We start from the raw sequence: 16,534 nt of genomic DNA, 5'->3' as shown, positions 1-16,534 counted from the left end.
TTCTGTCTCTAAAAGCAGATACTAAGACAGTTTAATAGCAGCTTTGAATGCTACATCTTACTTATGACTGTTTATAACTAGCAGCTCTTTACACTTCACAACAGTTCTGCCTTTTTTTTTTTTGAAGGCTCTCAGTATTTACAGCCTGTCTGATTAAATACACAAACTGGTCCCAGCCTGCATCAAGCTTAGAAAACTTTATTCTTGAGAGCTGGATCTGGAAGCCTCCACATGATCAGTGTGAGAAGGTATTCACCATTTCACTAGTGAACTACCCATGCTCCTAAATTTGGATACTACCAGAGAAAGACTCAAATTGTGGGGCAGAGAGTTTTTATGCCTCTTCTCAGTGATGCACAGCCATTCAGAATCCTCTATAGAAAAAACAGACTGAGGAGGGAATAAGGACTCTCTCAACTGCTTTTATTTGCAGTTCACTGTCGCACTGGACAAATTCAGAACTGCAGAAAGGTCTTGTCTTAGTCATGGAGTAGCCAAAGACATCCTGGGCATAAGGAAATAACTAAGAGATGGTGGTTAGTGGTCTATAAAGTAATGCAATGTCTGATGTCCCTACAGATGTCCAGGAAGGATGGTGGTCAAGAGTGCAGGGAAGAAAAAAAAGTACCCCAAGCACTACTTTCAGTAGTTAGATCAGACCACATTTGGCCACCAAGCCCTTGAGCATGCAGCTCCATGCTTCAACTCACTTTCACTTTGCAAGGACCCAGGTTTCCTACTCCTCTTGCAGTGGCACTAACCTCAGGACACCAAAATAATTTTGACAGTGACACGAGCATTCTGTGGACCTCACCTAATATTAGAAAATTCTTAGAAAGATCTCTTCTTCATCTTATGACTTCATGGCCTTAAGACTAAATCTTCATGTGTTAAGAGGCACCAATGGCAGCAATCAGACTGCCATGAGATCCTGAATTTTCTGGATCATGCCACCTCTCTTAACAGATCTGCAGCAGACACAGGTGATAAAGCAAGGTCACTGAACATAGGCTGTTACCCAAAATTTCAGCCTCCATCCTCAATTCCAACGCTAGAAGCTGGTTTGAAGGTCTTGAAACAGAGACATCTGAAAATGGTGATTTGCTGGTATCATATGCAGCTACATTTGGAAGTCAACCAGTTTGTAAAACTGATCTCTCCTGGGTTACTATCCCAAAACAACTGTTACTTCTCTTGCCCTTTAATTTTTTGGCTTATTTTCCCCTGTACTAAAATAAAAATAAATACACTTTGATACCTTTGACATGAACTTAGATACCAGCAAGTGGAAGTGAGGTGAAAGAGAAGTCAGATGGTTACATCTGTAAGGGGTCAAATAAACAGACAGGCCAGCCATAGGTATGTAATTACAAAATACTCAGTCTGAAAAAAAGGGAAACACAACAAAGCCACAGCTGCACTGCAAATGTGTAGTGAGGGCTGGGTTTTTTTGTTGGTGGGCAAATAGAGGGATCATGGAACTCTTTCATGTTTAAACAACTCAACAGAATCAGAGAATCACAGAATGGTTTGGGCTGGAAGAGACCTTAAAGATCATCCAGTTTCACCCCTCTGCCATGGACAGGGGCACCTTCCACTAGATTAGGTTGCTCAATTGAAAACAAACATGAGAGCAAGAGGAAAAGTGGATGGTCTGAGAAGGACAATGCATGATCTAAACAAGTTTAAGGAAGCATATTAAGGAACAGAAGAAAATACAAATCAAGCCAGAGCAGGACTTTCCTCCAGTGTTTGTAGTGCCTTAACTACCTACACCAAAGCTTTAACTATTCTTTAACATAAAATGTATGTTTCCAGTTTTTACCTTTGCAAAACTAACCTAGGAAGCAGGAGGCTCACTAGACCTGTCACAGAGTCCCAAATTCAGACTCTTCATGCCTGCTGACACCATGGCTGCACACCCTTTCCTCTAATACCCCCTAAAGAGAGAGGGCTGGCTGCAGACTGCCCTGACCAAGAGTTGCCAGCACCAGCTTTTGGCCCAGGGTGTGTTTCATGCTCCTCTGGTGCTGAAGGCACCACATCCATTCTCCTGAGGCTCCAGTGCTGTGTGCCAGCCATAATCCCCAATCAAACACCACGTCACCTGCAAGACTAGATTAGTACTTTGCTTTGCTAATCCTGGCTGGGATGTCCTCTCTGTTGGTGGCATCTCCTCAGTCGCACCAGCTGTTGACTTCTGCTCACACCAGGACCACTACAACAACACCCAGACAAATCCTGACAATAACCTGACAATTAGTTAATGCTAAGGAAGCACTACAATTTACTCCCAAAAGCAACAGTCCCTAACTTCTGATCTGCCTAATAAACAACATTTTAATATGCTATGACTTATTACAAAATGCTACATTTTAAAATTTTAATCCCATTGCTCCCTGCATCCTTCTCTCTTAGGAGAGAAGGTTGCCCTGAAAATGACCATCTGCTGTTTGCTGCAAGCATCAAAGGATCTTCCATCAACATCTGGAAAGAGGATACAGTGACTTTTGGTCTCTCCCAGACTGTTGACTCATTTAAGCTTCATTGAAATTCAGAAGCTAAATCCATTCGCAAAAACATGATCATGAGGCAAGAGAGAACAGGATGGGTGAAAATGCAGAGCAAAAACAGAAAGAGGAAAAGAAAACATCCAAGAAGGCTCAGAGAAAACACAGAAAAAATATCATACATCCAGAGAAGAGCTGTAAATGGATTTGAGGGGAAAAAAAATTGAAATCTGCCTTTTGTAACTTGTGATTAATTCTGAGATTTAAAATGTGGAATTTCTTCTTAATGCCTTTACTGGAGGAAGGGAATGCAACTGGTCATGAAGTTCACACAGGCTTATGTAAATACGCATGCAAATAAGTTGTTTTCTTTGAGCTTCTGACCAGTTGCCTCTGCAGGGGGTATCTGAGACTTAAAACTTTGCCCTGCCAGGATCAGGATGCCAGAAATAGATACAGAAAAGAAAAAGGACCCTTCCGTCAATGGGAATCATGAGTATCAAGAATGTGCAAGTCACATTTCAGACAGTGAGCTATCTCAGTAAGAAGAGGGCTAAATGATGCAAGTGGAAGTCTGAGATTAGCTCAGATAGTTAGAGCATGTTGCTAATAATGCGAAGGTTGTGGGTTTGATCCCCATATGGCCATTCACTTAAAGAGTTGGATTCGATGATCCTTGTGGGTCCCTTCCAGCTCAGAATATTCTGTGATTCTGTAATAAAAAAACACCCTACAGCCCAAGGGACAGACCAGGAACCTGCAGCTGACCTTGCAAGATATCAGGAAAGAGGAACTGATGGGGGGTGCCCAAGAGCACTCGATGTGGTTTAAGGTGGCAATGTCCCAGAAGGACCATCTAGGGAAGTGGCTGCAGTCCCAGCAGTGATTTCTCACTAACCAACCCCTCTTCCCCTTGGGCAAGGAAAGGTGGCCAACCTCCAGGAGGTTCAGGAGCAGCCAAAGAACTAAGGGAACTACCTCCCCACAGTCAAGCACACAAAGCCACCTCTGACAACTCCAGAAACTGTCACTCAATGTCCATTTTGATCCATTAAAATAAAAAATAATAAAAAAAAAGCTAAAGTTTCCCCTAAGAAACAGGAAAATAATCACATGCAGTAGACCTCTGCACAGATTCACCTATCTCATGTGCAGGTCCTGCCTAAAAACTGTGAGGAGGTTAGAGGGGTAGGTGGAAATAATATTTAGATCAGGTTTAAGTAGGTTTAAGGAAGAATATTTTTAAGTGGAACATCCCTTTCAAACAGAGGGTGCTGCAATGCTTGTATAAATCACGCCACCCTCTCATGGGATGCCACGAACCTGCCAGACTAAGAAAGTGGTGGTGGGATGGAAGGGCTGGTCCCTTGCCTGGGTTGCCTCTCCCACAGTGAAAGGGTTTCCTTCCTGCTGCCTCCTGACCTTTAAAAGCAGGTTTGCTCCTTGAGGGAGCTCTCTAAAAGCTCACAAAGCCTCTTGCATATAAACAAAGAGTAAATACTGTGGCTTAATGTTACTTACCTCAGAATATGCTATTTGTTCTAAACTGAGATTTAGTTAACTACCACCAAAAGTAGGGGAACAGACTCTAAAGTACAGTAACCTGCTGTCGGTTTGGGTCAGAAAAATTAAAGAGACCTTAAATGTGTGATTATTTATCTTTACTGCTCCCTTAGTTTTGCCATGAGCAAGAGTGAAGTGTACAACTAATTGCAATCACTCAGTTAGACAATCAGTTTAAGTAAATGTGTTTGGATTTTCTGTAGTTTTTTTCAAAACAACTCCTTCTTGTACATACTCACTGCAAACTGCTGTTTCTGTAGAATCTTCTGTACAGACACAAATGCTATGCTTTCCAATTTTCCATTTACCATCACAAAAATCTCCAAAATAATTTTTTTCAGTATCCTATACATAGATAGGATCCATTGCGTAAACATTTCTTTTTGTCTATTAGTTATGAACCACTGAAAAATGTAAATTATTAGAAGCATTTAAAAAACATAGGAGACTTAAGTAGGAGTACAGGCCCCTGCATTCATACAAGACCAGATGTGCAGATCCAGAAGATGGGAAGACTTAATTAACAGTATTCACAACAAACAGGATGACAAATACACAACAAATGTTACTCGGAATAGGAAAGTGTTACTTACCAACCATTGCACTCACTTCTCCTGCCATCAGCAGTGGGACAGACTCGTTGTACAGGTTAACATCAATGATACCTTTCCGAATTGTTTCTCCTACTTTTGCTCCCAGTAATACTGAGCCAGTGGTTTCAAAAACTGAAGCCAAAATGCAAGCCTGGCGTAAAGTAACGACACCAGAGCCCACAGCCGTGCCGAAAGAATTTGCAACATCATTTGCACCAACCGAAAAAGCTAAAATAAAAGCAATGATAAACCCCACAATGACCATCCACAGGTACTCATCCATTGCCATCTTTCCCCAAACCGTAGATTAGCTTCCCCTTTGCAAATAGTTAATAGTCAAGGCTGGAGGGCACCGCAACGGATTTGGAAAGCAGATTTCTTGTAAACAATGAGTTCTCTCTGGAAAGTGCTGGGTAGTGTTAGAATGTGAAGAAACTGCTAACTGCTGATTTTCAAACTACTATAAATACTGTTCATTTGGCTGCCTTCGGTCAGCAGTGAAACACATTCCATATTTTGCTCCCAAACCGGTACAACTGCGATGTTCTGTCCTGCAACAGAGAAAAAAAAAAGAAAAAGAAAAAAAGAAAAAGAAAAGAAAATTAAAAAAAAAAAAGAATACTCAGCAGAGCCCATAACAATGCGCGTTTTCAGAAGTAAACAAATGACTTAAACCCACTAATGGGGTCCTACCTCAGCATGTGACTGCTCTAATCATAAAGCAATTCAGAAAAGATTCAAATTAGGTCACCTCCAAAGCAATATTTTTCTTGCAATATCACTGACCAAGAAAATCTTTTGAGCAATTTAAAAGGATTTAGAAAGTTTGGGAGTTTTGTTTGTGCTGCATTTACTGAGCAGAGCAATAAGCCCTCTTTCTGGCAGGAGGATTCTTCTTGGCTTTTTGTACCCAGTGAATATAAGACATACCACACAGCCTGAGTCCCAGCTGATATATACCACCTAGCTTCACTGATCTCAGCAGAGCTCTCAACATTTTATCAGATGCAGCCATGGATGCACTCCTTTGAAAAATTATTTTATATATATGTCTGTCTAGGAAACACCACTGAAAATACTCTGAAGAGCATTAATCTGTTGCTGTTATCACATCCCATGCAGTAAGAACACCATTTTGTTACAGCTTTTTAGTCACTGAAACAGCACAGTAATTTCAATATTTCCATGTATCCCTACTGGTTTAGAGAAGTCTATAAAAAAAGCACAACTAAAACATTGAGCTCCCTGCTCTTTCCTACAGATACTTATCAATTACTGTTATTATATTCAAACCATTGTCAAAGATACCTTTTAGTATTTCTTTTTGATAGCTTCAGATTTATGACCGTATTTTGAATTAGTCTAATCTGATAAAAGAGTGAGCTCTTTCAAACCAAAAAATTGACAAAGAGAAAGGGAATTTAAAAAATAAAACCTTCACCATCCAAAAGACTGTTAAACAGAGTGATAAGGCCCACAGTGACATCAAGATGGTCAAAAGCTAGAAGCAAATTTTCCCAAACCACCTGTCTCCTCCAAGGGCTAATTCTCTTCTCTTCACAGCCACCACAGACATCGCGTGGCAAGGGGTGAAATGAATGCAAATATGCATCAGACAACTCCACACGTTTTAAGAAGCACCTCTAGAGATCAGAGGATATCAGATCAAAAGCCCTGAGCCCACCTCCTGCTTGCTCAGTTTCCTCACAGTTGCTTCAATTTCATGCAGTATTCCCATATGTAGAGTTTCAAGATGATGCTTAATTTCTTTTGATGACCCAAATGCAATATAGGTCCTGCGGTAGTGAAAAGTAAGGGTCCTCTGAAATAATGGCAAAATTAAAAATTAAAAGAGATTTTGCATATTCCTGAGATGCTGGATACTTGAGAACAACAAACAGGAAAATACCACATTTATGCGTGTTTCCTAAAAAACTCTTAAACTGATGTCAAGGATTGATGCTTTCTCCACCTATACATATTCAGCAGAAAAGATGTCCCTGTTTCTTTTTCCAGGCTCCAAACTGGCTGAACAACTGTTGCTCCAGTCTTTTCCAGACATGGAGCAGACATAAATCCTTGAATGCCTTACACTCTAAAATAACATTTCAAAAGGTCTTAACGGCTAAAAAGATTTGTATAAGGATTTTTATACTATGAGATAACATGAGAAAACAAAGCACCAAAGGCACGTTTGCTGTTTGAAGACTTGTTGCCTTTTTATAATTCATGAGTACTCAGCCCATTGAGTGGAAAATGACTTGACAGAGACAGAAAAGGCTAAAGATATTTGGAAGAAACAATTATAGTCAGCACTTGTTTGCCCGTGAAGGAAGACAAAACCCCACTAAATGCATTCATCAAAAAAATTCTATTATGTCAGACTTTTGCTAGGAGATGAAGTTCTGGAGTAGGGTCCTTTCTTGATCCTGGAGATTAATGATTAAATTTTCCACCCTGCGTGGATTTACACAGTACCTTTGCCAAGTTAGCCTCGGTGCCTCAGCTTCTTCTCCTGAAAATGGGCAAAGCTGACTGAGATCCATGCATGCATCCACAGACTCTGTGATTATATGAGACCCATTCCCTTTGGACAAGCAAGATGAAAGCACACCCATACTCCCAATAGAGATCTGTCTTTTCTGTACTTATCAATCAACCTACCAATTTACTGTGGTGACCCAATTTCTGGGATAAGGAAGAGCAGGGGGATTGTGACATTCCCCCACCGCAACAGAGTTCATGGGACGATGTTTGTCAAATCTGGCTCCTCCAGCCACAGTAAGTTCCTGGAGCTTCCAAAATAAACCACTAAGTCACAAGGTTGCCTTTATTAGATTCCCTGGGAAAGGGTAGAGAGAAATCCTCCAGATGGTCCCAAAGAAATTAAGACTTCAAGTGTGTGTATCTGTGCTCCTAAAATGCCTCATGAAGGCCAAAGGGTATCCAAAAGTCAGTGGGGCTTTTGGCAAACAGCTCAGAGAGGCAGCTACATAAGCACCCTCCCTGCAACATGGGATATATGGCCTCGAGAGAAAAGGATGTCTTAAGTAAGAAGTCACCTCTCCTGTCATTTTATCAAGGTGATGGTTCAAAACAGAGCTTCCTCCAAAACTTGGGAGGCTCAACTTGATGTCCATGGCATTGATACAAGGAACAGAGCACAGCAACAGACAAGTCTTGTTTTTAAGGAGATGAAAATCAAAAGGAAAAGAGGAATAAACACACATTTATAAACTAATATGCGGGCTGCCTTTGAATGGCTAGGTGTTACTACTTTCAAACTTAAAAAACGGTAAGAGATTTTAAATGCTTATAAAGAAAGAAACAGAACGAAAAAAAGGCACATCTCTGAGAAAGTTTTCAGAAATGCAAAATATCCTGCAAAGTAGGCCAGTAACTAAATACAGACTAAATCTTGTACCATGCTTCTTTCTAAAGCTCAAAATACATCTGGCATGCTCAGACACGCTGAGCTATGCCCCTCATCACCTAATCTAACCGAAGAGCCTGTGGTATTTCATGTTGTTATTGGGATGAAAAAGAAACTGGGATGGAAAAATCACCATGCAGTAGGGAATGGCAGATGATCTGTTCTATGTGTGACACCTGGAAGTCATTAGCCTCTTTCCCTCCTGTGCTCATTTATATTTCATCGATGTGCCCTTATGTAGCGCAAATGCAATTCAACCTGACCCGCTAGATGATGGGAAACCCTTCTGTTTATCTGTGGGACCAATACCCCCTCTGCAGTCAGGTGCACTATGCTACAGCAGCAGACTCCGGGTGGAAAAGTTTGTTTTCCTATTTAGGCTTTGGATAACTCTTCCAGATCCAGCCTAGCCTGTTCTGCAGTGGCTGTGCTGCAAATTCACACTTGGGCATTAGCAGGGCAGAGGAACTGTGTTAGGACTGGAGAGCTGCAGGATCTGAGGCTGGAGCGTGCATCTCTGATGGCTATTAGAAGGAAGGGAAATGTGAAGGAAGATGACATTTCAAGTTGTAAGAAGCTAATTCTGCATTAATGCAAGACTTCTAGCTAATAGAGTTTTCTTATGATCCATAATCAGTGTACCATACTTAGGAGGTCTGAGTGAAAGCTTTTTAAGAGGACTTAGAAACTTACAGAACTTGCATCTCAGTGAGAAAAATTTGAATTTTGGAAATGCTAAGCACGTCCCTCTGCCTTGCTGGCAGATGATCCAGACACCCCCCTCGGACTGTATTTTGTTGCTAACTAAACAGCTTGTTATAACTCTGTCAACACAGAATGCTATTTCTTCCCTAAGGGAGAGATGAGAAAAAAACCTAGGTAACGAAGCACCTTGATTCATGCACAATGACAAGTGAATCCTCAGGAAAAAGTTAGGATCTCATGGTAATCACAAGATCATTTTAGGACAGGTTTATAGATGGACATTTACTAAGACAGCTGTTCTGGAAGCTATTCATGGTACACTTCTGAGTCTAGACAAGATTTTAGTGAAAAAAGTAATACTAAATTTGCAAACCAAAGATGACAGGGGTTTTTTTTTGGGAGGGAGGCAGTCTACTAAACAAATTGCTGCTAAAGAGAATGCAGAAGTATCCAACAGCAGGGATGAATGGATAAATAAAAGCTCTGGACTAAGTTCAAAGTCTTGGGAAGCAATCAGAGTGCGTTACCCACCAGCAATCCAACTGTATGACATAAAGGAAACAAACAGAGATCCCATAAATATCTTTTAATCTTCTCTTTGCAGAAAATTGGGGAAGAAACCTACTGCACTTGTGAAACATTGAAAGGTATGCAGCTCACACCATATATAAATCATGCTGTATGCAGCTCTTCTACTCTCAGAAGTTGCCCCACGCTGCAGCTGAAAATTTTCCTCTGCTCTGGACAGGACAGAGATTCTGCAAGGTCTCACTCTTGACTGATTTGTTGTTGTCCAAGTATAAGGAAAAATCAAAAGACAGCAGCTAGTGCAGCATTTCTCAAGATAACTCTTACAACTACTCCACTTTGCATTATGGCAAGGCAGACAAGGGAGGATAATTTCTTTTCCCCTGTCGTGTTCAACACAGCAGACGTTTCATGATCAACAGTGGCACTGAATTTATACTGACAGGCAGGTTCACTTCCAGTTACCCGTGGCTGAAAAGTCTGTCTAAAATGCTTACCAGACAGCAGCTTCTAGGAGGTTAGTCCATACCTCTCTCATTTCTGTATGTTGTTCTTTATGTAAAACCGATCTGTCAGGCTATATATAAACTCAGACCAGATCTAGCATTCCAGTCTATTGGTACTAAACACAGCACTGCTTAGAAACCAAACATGATTTATAACCAAAGCTACTAACATTGTTCATATCAATAGTCTTTATCATTTCCAGTTCATGCTCGGGCCACAAGGCTCACAAATTACTTACTTTAAATTACCAATGCTACATTCATGATAAGAAAGGTGGTATTAATTCAAGTGGTTCAAGACTAAGAACATCCCTATATGGCTCTAAATTACATGCACAGACTTGGCACAAGGCCAAGCATTATGCAAGTTTAATGCTTCAGTACACAAAAAGCACTCTCGACTTACTATTAAAAAAATTAATTATCATATCTGCAGAAGCAGGTTTTGTATCAATCAGTTCCTATTTTAACACATTCACAATGTGTTTAAGCATACTTCACACTACTACTTGATATGGAAACAAGACTGAAGTTGATAGCTTTCCAAGGATTCACATCCACTTTAACATTGTAGAAGGACTGTCACTGTCAGTTCCCAAAACTTTCAGAGGATGCTTTCTTTTCTTAGTCCCTATCAACCTTTGTTCCCACCACTGAAAGGTCAAAAATGCATATAAAATATTTAGTATGAGATTTGTTGCTGAAAACATTCACTAAAAAGACAAGACAGCAGACACTAAAGAGCAGTTCTACAGACAAGTAAGATAGGTAAAGTATCAACAAGTTACTGTGCATTTGCAGATAAATATTTTTTCTCTAATTAAAGCACAATTTGATCCTTCAGTAACTGAATGAAGTCTTTCTTATAAGCAAGTAGTTTATATGATTCGACAGTACAGATTTTCAAGATTCATTCAGAGAAAACAAGAGTTCATGGTTACAAAAAACATGTTTTACAAAAGAAAACCATGCAGAGAAATCTTTAAAACTCACCCAGTATTTAAAAGCTGTTTCAAAAGAAAAGGAGCCAAGTTCTTTCAGCAACCTTCCCTCCTGATTGTAAATACAGGTTGAAGTCTAAAATAGACATCCTATCATTCAGCACAGTCACATCTGAACATGCAAATTTCCAGAGGGTAGAAAGAGGGCTATAACTTACACCAGGCAGTCCGGGCATAAAATTCACTCCGGCACAGGAGAGTACACAAGACAACACCGAGAAGCATCAATGCGAGTCCAGAGTCTTATTCAGTAGGTGAAAATCTGCCTCCTCTTAAGCAAAGAATTCTGCTGGGGGTGGGCACTGATAAAACACAACACTGCGTCACGACTGCACTAGTGAGACAAACCAATCCAATGAAGCTCATGTTAAAAGCAACAAAACGTTCCTTTTTTTTTTGCCCCCCCCAAGCATAAGCATAGACAAGAAAGGAAATCTCATTTTTGACCATCAGCTTAGCATTCTGGTGAGATCAGGTACTCTCTGAGGAGTCACAGATCTTCTATTTGCAAGCACACTTAAATGCACTTTTAATTCAAGCACATGTGAGGGTAGGATACATACGTCCAATTTGGGAATGATGTTGCATGTTTGCTACTTTATCCATGTCAGTAGAGGTCTCACAGGCTATGCAGACTGCAGAAAGTTAAAGATGTGCACGAGTTTTGACTGGATCAATGCCTAAGCAAGCAACTTCACTTTCAACAGTTCAGCCTAAATTACCCAATCCAGATTCCTTCAACCACTTTCCTTTAAGTGGGAAACATTTCTGCATGTAAGTCAAGGCAAAACTAATCTTTGCCTAAAACCACCCAGTTTAGCTTTATATAAAACATTTGCTTCAAGACTATATAATGCAGTTAAGCTACCATATTCAGCAAAAAGGAATGTAAATCAAAACTGCATTGTCACTGTTAAATATCTGACAGAAAAAAATTTATTTGGACACATTTCTAGTTTATAAATAAATGATGTTTTAAATTTATCTGCTAGGTTTTACTCCATTCTGAGTCACCCAAAGCCACGGAATGATATTCCAACATAATTAAACTAAATTTCTAAATTTTCTGCATCCTGGCCATTTGAGAAAAATCAAATCATCTATTTAGATTTGTAAACACAGACTTGGAAACATAGTCCTTTTCCCACTTATTTTTTCAAGTTTGAATAAAGGATATTTCTTAACAAGAAGTCAAAAGTTTTTTGATTTGTTTAAATTCAACTGCAGATCTGCAGGGATAATTTGGTAAAACTGTAAAGTGGTTTACACTTCTTGAAAACTCACATGGATTAGCAAGCCTACATCACCTTCTAAAAAGAATTAGGGCAAAACTCCAGCTAGAAATCTGCAATGCAGAAATAACGTTAAAATCCCCCCCCCCCCCCAAAAAAAAAAGAATTATAAGTATCAGGCCATGATTATTTTTAAGAAATGCCGACTCTTTATTTAAGGTCGATACCCAGCTATTATTAAGTCTGCAATATAGCTGCTACTTTTGGGGAAAACTACATCTCAAGTCTGGTTGCAATATCTTTCCTTTTACTTCTGTAATAGCTGGCAAACAGGCCTCCTAGTTTTAGAAAAGTAAGAGGTTCATACTTTCACATTGGCCTTCCCTTATGGACAAAAGCAACATATTTGAACAACAAGAACATTAATCTTTTCCTGCACATCTAAACATATCTTAATACCTTTTTTTTCCTTTTCTATTTTTTAACAAGTAGCATCAATCAATTCAAGTGAGAGTGATAATAATTGTAAACATTAAGTCAGACTGTATTTATAGATCTGGATTTCAAAGTTTTAAGGAAGTGAATAAACAAACTCAAAAACTTCTCAGAGACCTGATTTAACTTTATAAAGCAAAAAAAAAAAAATTTCAAAATATTATTTCATGTTCTTGTTACAGCTGACAAGTTGTTGATGTCTGTCTCAAATCCAAACAGTCCAAATAAGCACTAAATCCATCCTAGTTCTCCTTAAAGAACCATTAACCCAGCTTAGCGTAACCACTACCAGCGTGCAGATGTAGGTGAAGAGACAGTTGAGAGGATATGTTATTTGAGAGGTATCTATATCGATTTCAAACCCCAGAAGCTGCCAGCCTGACCTGTGGGAATCATCTCAGACGCAGGAGAACTACAAACTGGAACTATTTGAGTGCCACTTCCCAAGAGCCAGCCTGGCCACAACAGTGGTTTCTTGTTGACCTAAGCTTCAGAGCTCAGTCTACACGCAAAGCAAAAGATATAATAAACAGCACAAAGAAAAGGAAATATCTTCAAAGTTTTTGTTCTGCTAAATCAGCATTGCGGACTTCAGGCATGGGAAAATTCAAGCCAAGATAGGCTGACCATTAAAAAGAGTTATAATTTGGGATACCACTAAAGAAGCAAGCAAAGGAAAATTTATAAGACCACAAAATAAATTGCAAGGATTGGGTTTTGGCAATGGAAGCACCAGTTTGGTTCCCATCAAATCAAGTATCTGTAGAAATGACAAATATCATATATTACAATCTCAATCAGATACCATAATTTGGTTTTAATTGTCATTTATTCTGGTAAATCCACAGTTGATAGAACCCTGTTTGATTCAACAAAACCGTGCTAGGCAGACTTATATTCTGGCTTAAATAATGTAATAGGACATGCCAATTTAAATAATTAATTTTAAACACCCTTGGTTTTGTATTTCTGCATCAGCTATTTTCTGAAAGATGCCCAGGTTCTCATTTCCCAGTGACCACTAAAACAAAATGAATTTGTAACTTAATGTAACTTTTATATCGAATGTAACTGGCCTTTTTTGCCATTCAGGTCAGAGGCAACATATTTAAGCGATTATATGTATTTTGAAGTACACACATTTTGAGTAGAAGATAATGGGGGATGAGTATAATTTTCTAACATAAAAACCTGTTAGAATTGGAACCTGAATGCCTGTAAATTGCACTCAGTCAGAAACAGAAATACGATAAAAACATCCAAAAGGTTCAGGATGTTGTTCCAGTTACATTGTGCCAGCTTAAATAAGGTTACTGACCAGCCACATGAGCTTTTGGGCTTTCATATACCTGCTGGTACTTTAAAATTGGGAGCCATAAGCAGTTGGAACTGGGGACCCTAACCCTGCCTGGGAACCCTTATTTCCCCTCAATCTACAAACAAAGACAACAAAATTAATGAGGAGGAATGAAAATCGGTAGCAGATGGCTACACAGGTATCACACAGCATCTTGAAGAAATCCAGCTCTTGCAATACCCTCTTCTTTCTGGCATTGAAGGCCCCTGTGAACACCTCCACCACAGGGGGCTTGAAGCAGGACACCACATGCCAATCATTACCTGGAAATTAGCCCTGAGGTCCTTGAGTCTAACAGATTTAACACAGCTCTAACAAACACAGCAGCTCTTCGGGGTGCTTTGGTAACTCCATGATGCCTGACAAATGACAACAAAACTCTGAGTATCTGCTCTGCAGAGAGCTGCAAACACAGTTCAAATTGTAAAGAGCCAGCTCCAACCAATAAAAGTACTTTTGCTTCTGCATATTGGGTAGCAAGGTCCAACATGTTCTATCAGGATAATCTCCAAAGCGGATGCATCTGCACTTCACTGCAAGAAAAACCATCCCAGAGACTGTCTGGAAAGTTTAATGTGGTAGACATAAAAATTTAAAAGTCATTTAGCATTCAGGGATGGAGCAACTCCTCTGCTCTGAGGAATCAAATCACTTGGATGCGCTTTCTTGATGGCTCTGAACTGTCACCCTGTCATCCATATGTTGTTTTTTTTTTCCAGCAAGCCTGTGGGCTCTCAAAGACAACACCCCAACTAGGAGACTTCCAATGGTTGAGGTGAATTAGCTGTGCTTGCACAGGCATGCAGGGAGAGTTGCCATGTTACAGCATGTGACTGCTTGAGATCACACTTCTCTATTGAGTGAGTAAGCCCTGGGAAAATGAAAGGCAGAAACCCACAACTGGAATTGCTGGGCGCCAAGGCTGGCACAACAGATGACACAGGCCCTGGGTCTTATGTGGCCTGGGAGAGCCATGCTGACTCCAATCCCTGCCACAGCACAAGCCCTTGGCAAGTCAGGAGTCTGAAGGCAGCAAACCAATTCTGAAGGACAAGGCTTTGGCCAACACTGATTCAAGCAGTGCTCCAGCTAATTCAGGGAACTGGACCTGTATCACCTGTGACTCTGGCTGATTGACCGGAGACTGAGTGTACCTGTGTCCATACTAAGTCCAAGGAAAGGGGTGTACTGCTGCTCTGAGCCACCCTGGACTTAATCCGTCACTTCCCCTCCCCAGTGCCCTAACCAAGGAAAACAATCAGCATGGGCACAGTATTCTAAAAGCCCTGGCTACTGCTGACAACTGCCCATGAAACACTCCTGTGGCAATCCAAAAATATGCATTTTGCAAATTCAGAGGCTTATGCAGAGATGCCCTTGGTAAAAAGCCAGAGCGTGGTTGCCAAAAGTCAACAATGCAAATTTTTCAAATAAAGGAAACCTGACACCTCCAGCTTCAGACTGCCTACCATTTCCATTTCAGTTTGGGTTTCAGAGCATAACCACTGTGGAGTCTTCTGTTTGAGCCAGAGAGATGGCTGGAGCTCCCCTGGGTCCAGCAACCCCCTCTCTTCGAACAGAGCTGGAGTGAGCGAGTAGCTACCAACATGCCAAACCACACCGGCTGGCTCTCACTGACAAACTTCAAAATCAGTGTGACCAGCAGGACAGAAGACCAAGCACTGCTGAAATGAGCTAGCTGAATGTCAAAAGAAGGACCAGGAGTATAGCCAAAGAAAGGAGGGACAATGACACTCAGAGGTGTCAACCAGGGGTATGGGAGTAAGTGGAAGCAGATGAGGCCAACACACTGTGGCAATGCAGTGTATTTTCTTTCATATGAGGATTGCAGTAATAAAGATATGAAAGGGGAAACAGCAATGAAATCTGTGACCTTGGCTTCATTTCACAGGAACAGGAGCCAAATATTACACTAAGAGGCTGGTAATGCTGCCTGGAGACCATGCAAAGAATGGCATCTGCCAACTACTAGGCCTGTTTCCCCCACAAAGTCCAATAGCTGCTGATCTCTGTTCTTCTGAGTTCATGTAATAGTCCACACCTATCTCCTGGAGCCTTTGCTGCTACAGACATGAGGAGCATGATGGCGAAGCAAAAACCTTGAGTTCCACCCACAAGGCAGCATTAACGTGCCAGTTGCTTCACTGTAGGCTTATGATACTACTGAAGCAAACAAGTGGCCAACAGACTTGTCACAACGGCTTGGCATTAAATCACTGTCAATGCAGCATGCCAAAGAACGTCCCGTAGTTGGGTATTTGGCTTAGCAAACACATCCAAGAGGACTTATGAAGGGTATGTGGTCTTGTGAAGCAGGTCAAGGGAAGTTAGGTTTTATCGCTTATGGAGAGATGGCTCTATGTTTTATCTGGGCTTTTCCTAGCCGGGGAGGAAACCCAGTGGTCCAATGCTGATGTCCAGGCGGAGCACAAAGAGTCTTCCTAAAGGTATGGGCAGGATAACAGGACTGACCACCATATTTATCTGCAGAAAGAGCTGAAACAGATAGAAGTCCTCTGCTTGACAAAGAGCCTACAGAGAAGGGAAGCAGGATATATTTGAGTACGTGGTACAGCAAACAGCGCCAGTG

At 40.7% G+C, this 16,534-nt stretch overlaps 1 protein-coding gene across 8 annotated transcripts in view; it reads right to left on the bottom strand.

The window, feature by feature from the left end:
- SLC20A2 (solute carrier family 20 member 2) overlaps positions 1 to 16,534 on the bottom strand; it is a 57,222-nt gene that overhangs the window by 27,392 nt on the left and 13,296 nt on the right. For 4 of the 8 annotated variants that reach the window (XR_007904846.1, XM_051789646.1, XM_051789647.1 and 1 more), the window contains exons 1-2: positions 10,998 to 11,706; positions 4,667 to 5,217 (exon numbers count right to left, since the gene is read on the bottom strand). Coding sequence is in view for 7 of the 8 variants with exons in the window: in XM_051789646.1 (XP_051645606.1) it covers positions 4,667 to 4,955 (289 nt within the window). In the remaining variant the exon portion in view is untranslated. Of the gene's footprint in view, positions 1 to 4,666; positions 5,218 to 10,831; positions 10,916 to 10,997; positions 11,707 to 16,534 lie in introns of those variants that run through there. The other 4 variants (XM_051789645.1, XM_051789644.1, XM_051789642.1 and 1 more) reach the window with 4 other exon arrangements.

The sequence above is a fragment of the Manacus candei genome, unplaced genomic scaffold (assembly GCF_025592945.1).
Source record: "Manacus candei isolate 608988 ecotype Guabito, Panama unplaced genomic scaffold, ASM2559294v1 h1tg000028l, whole genome shotgun sequence".
In the NCBI taxonomy this organism is placed as follows: domain Eukaryota; kingdom Metazoa; phylum Chordata; class Aves; order Passeriformes; family Pipridae; genus Manacus; species Manacus candei.
The sequence above is the reverse complement of the archived record's forward strand: the minus strand, read 5'-3'. Positions and strand labels throughout refer to the sequence as shown.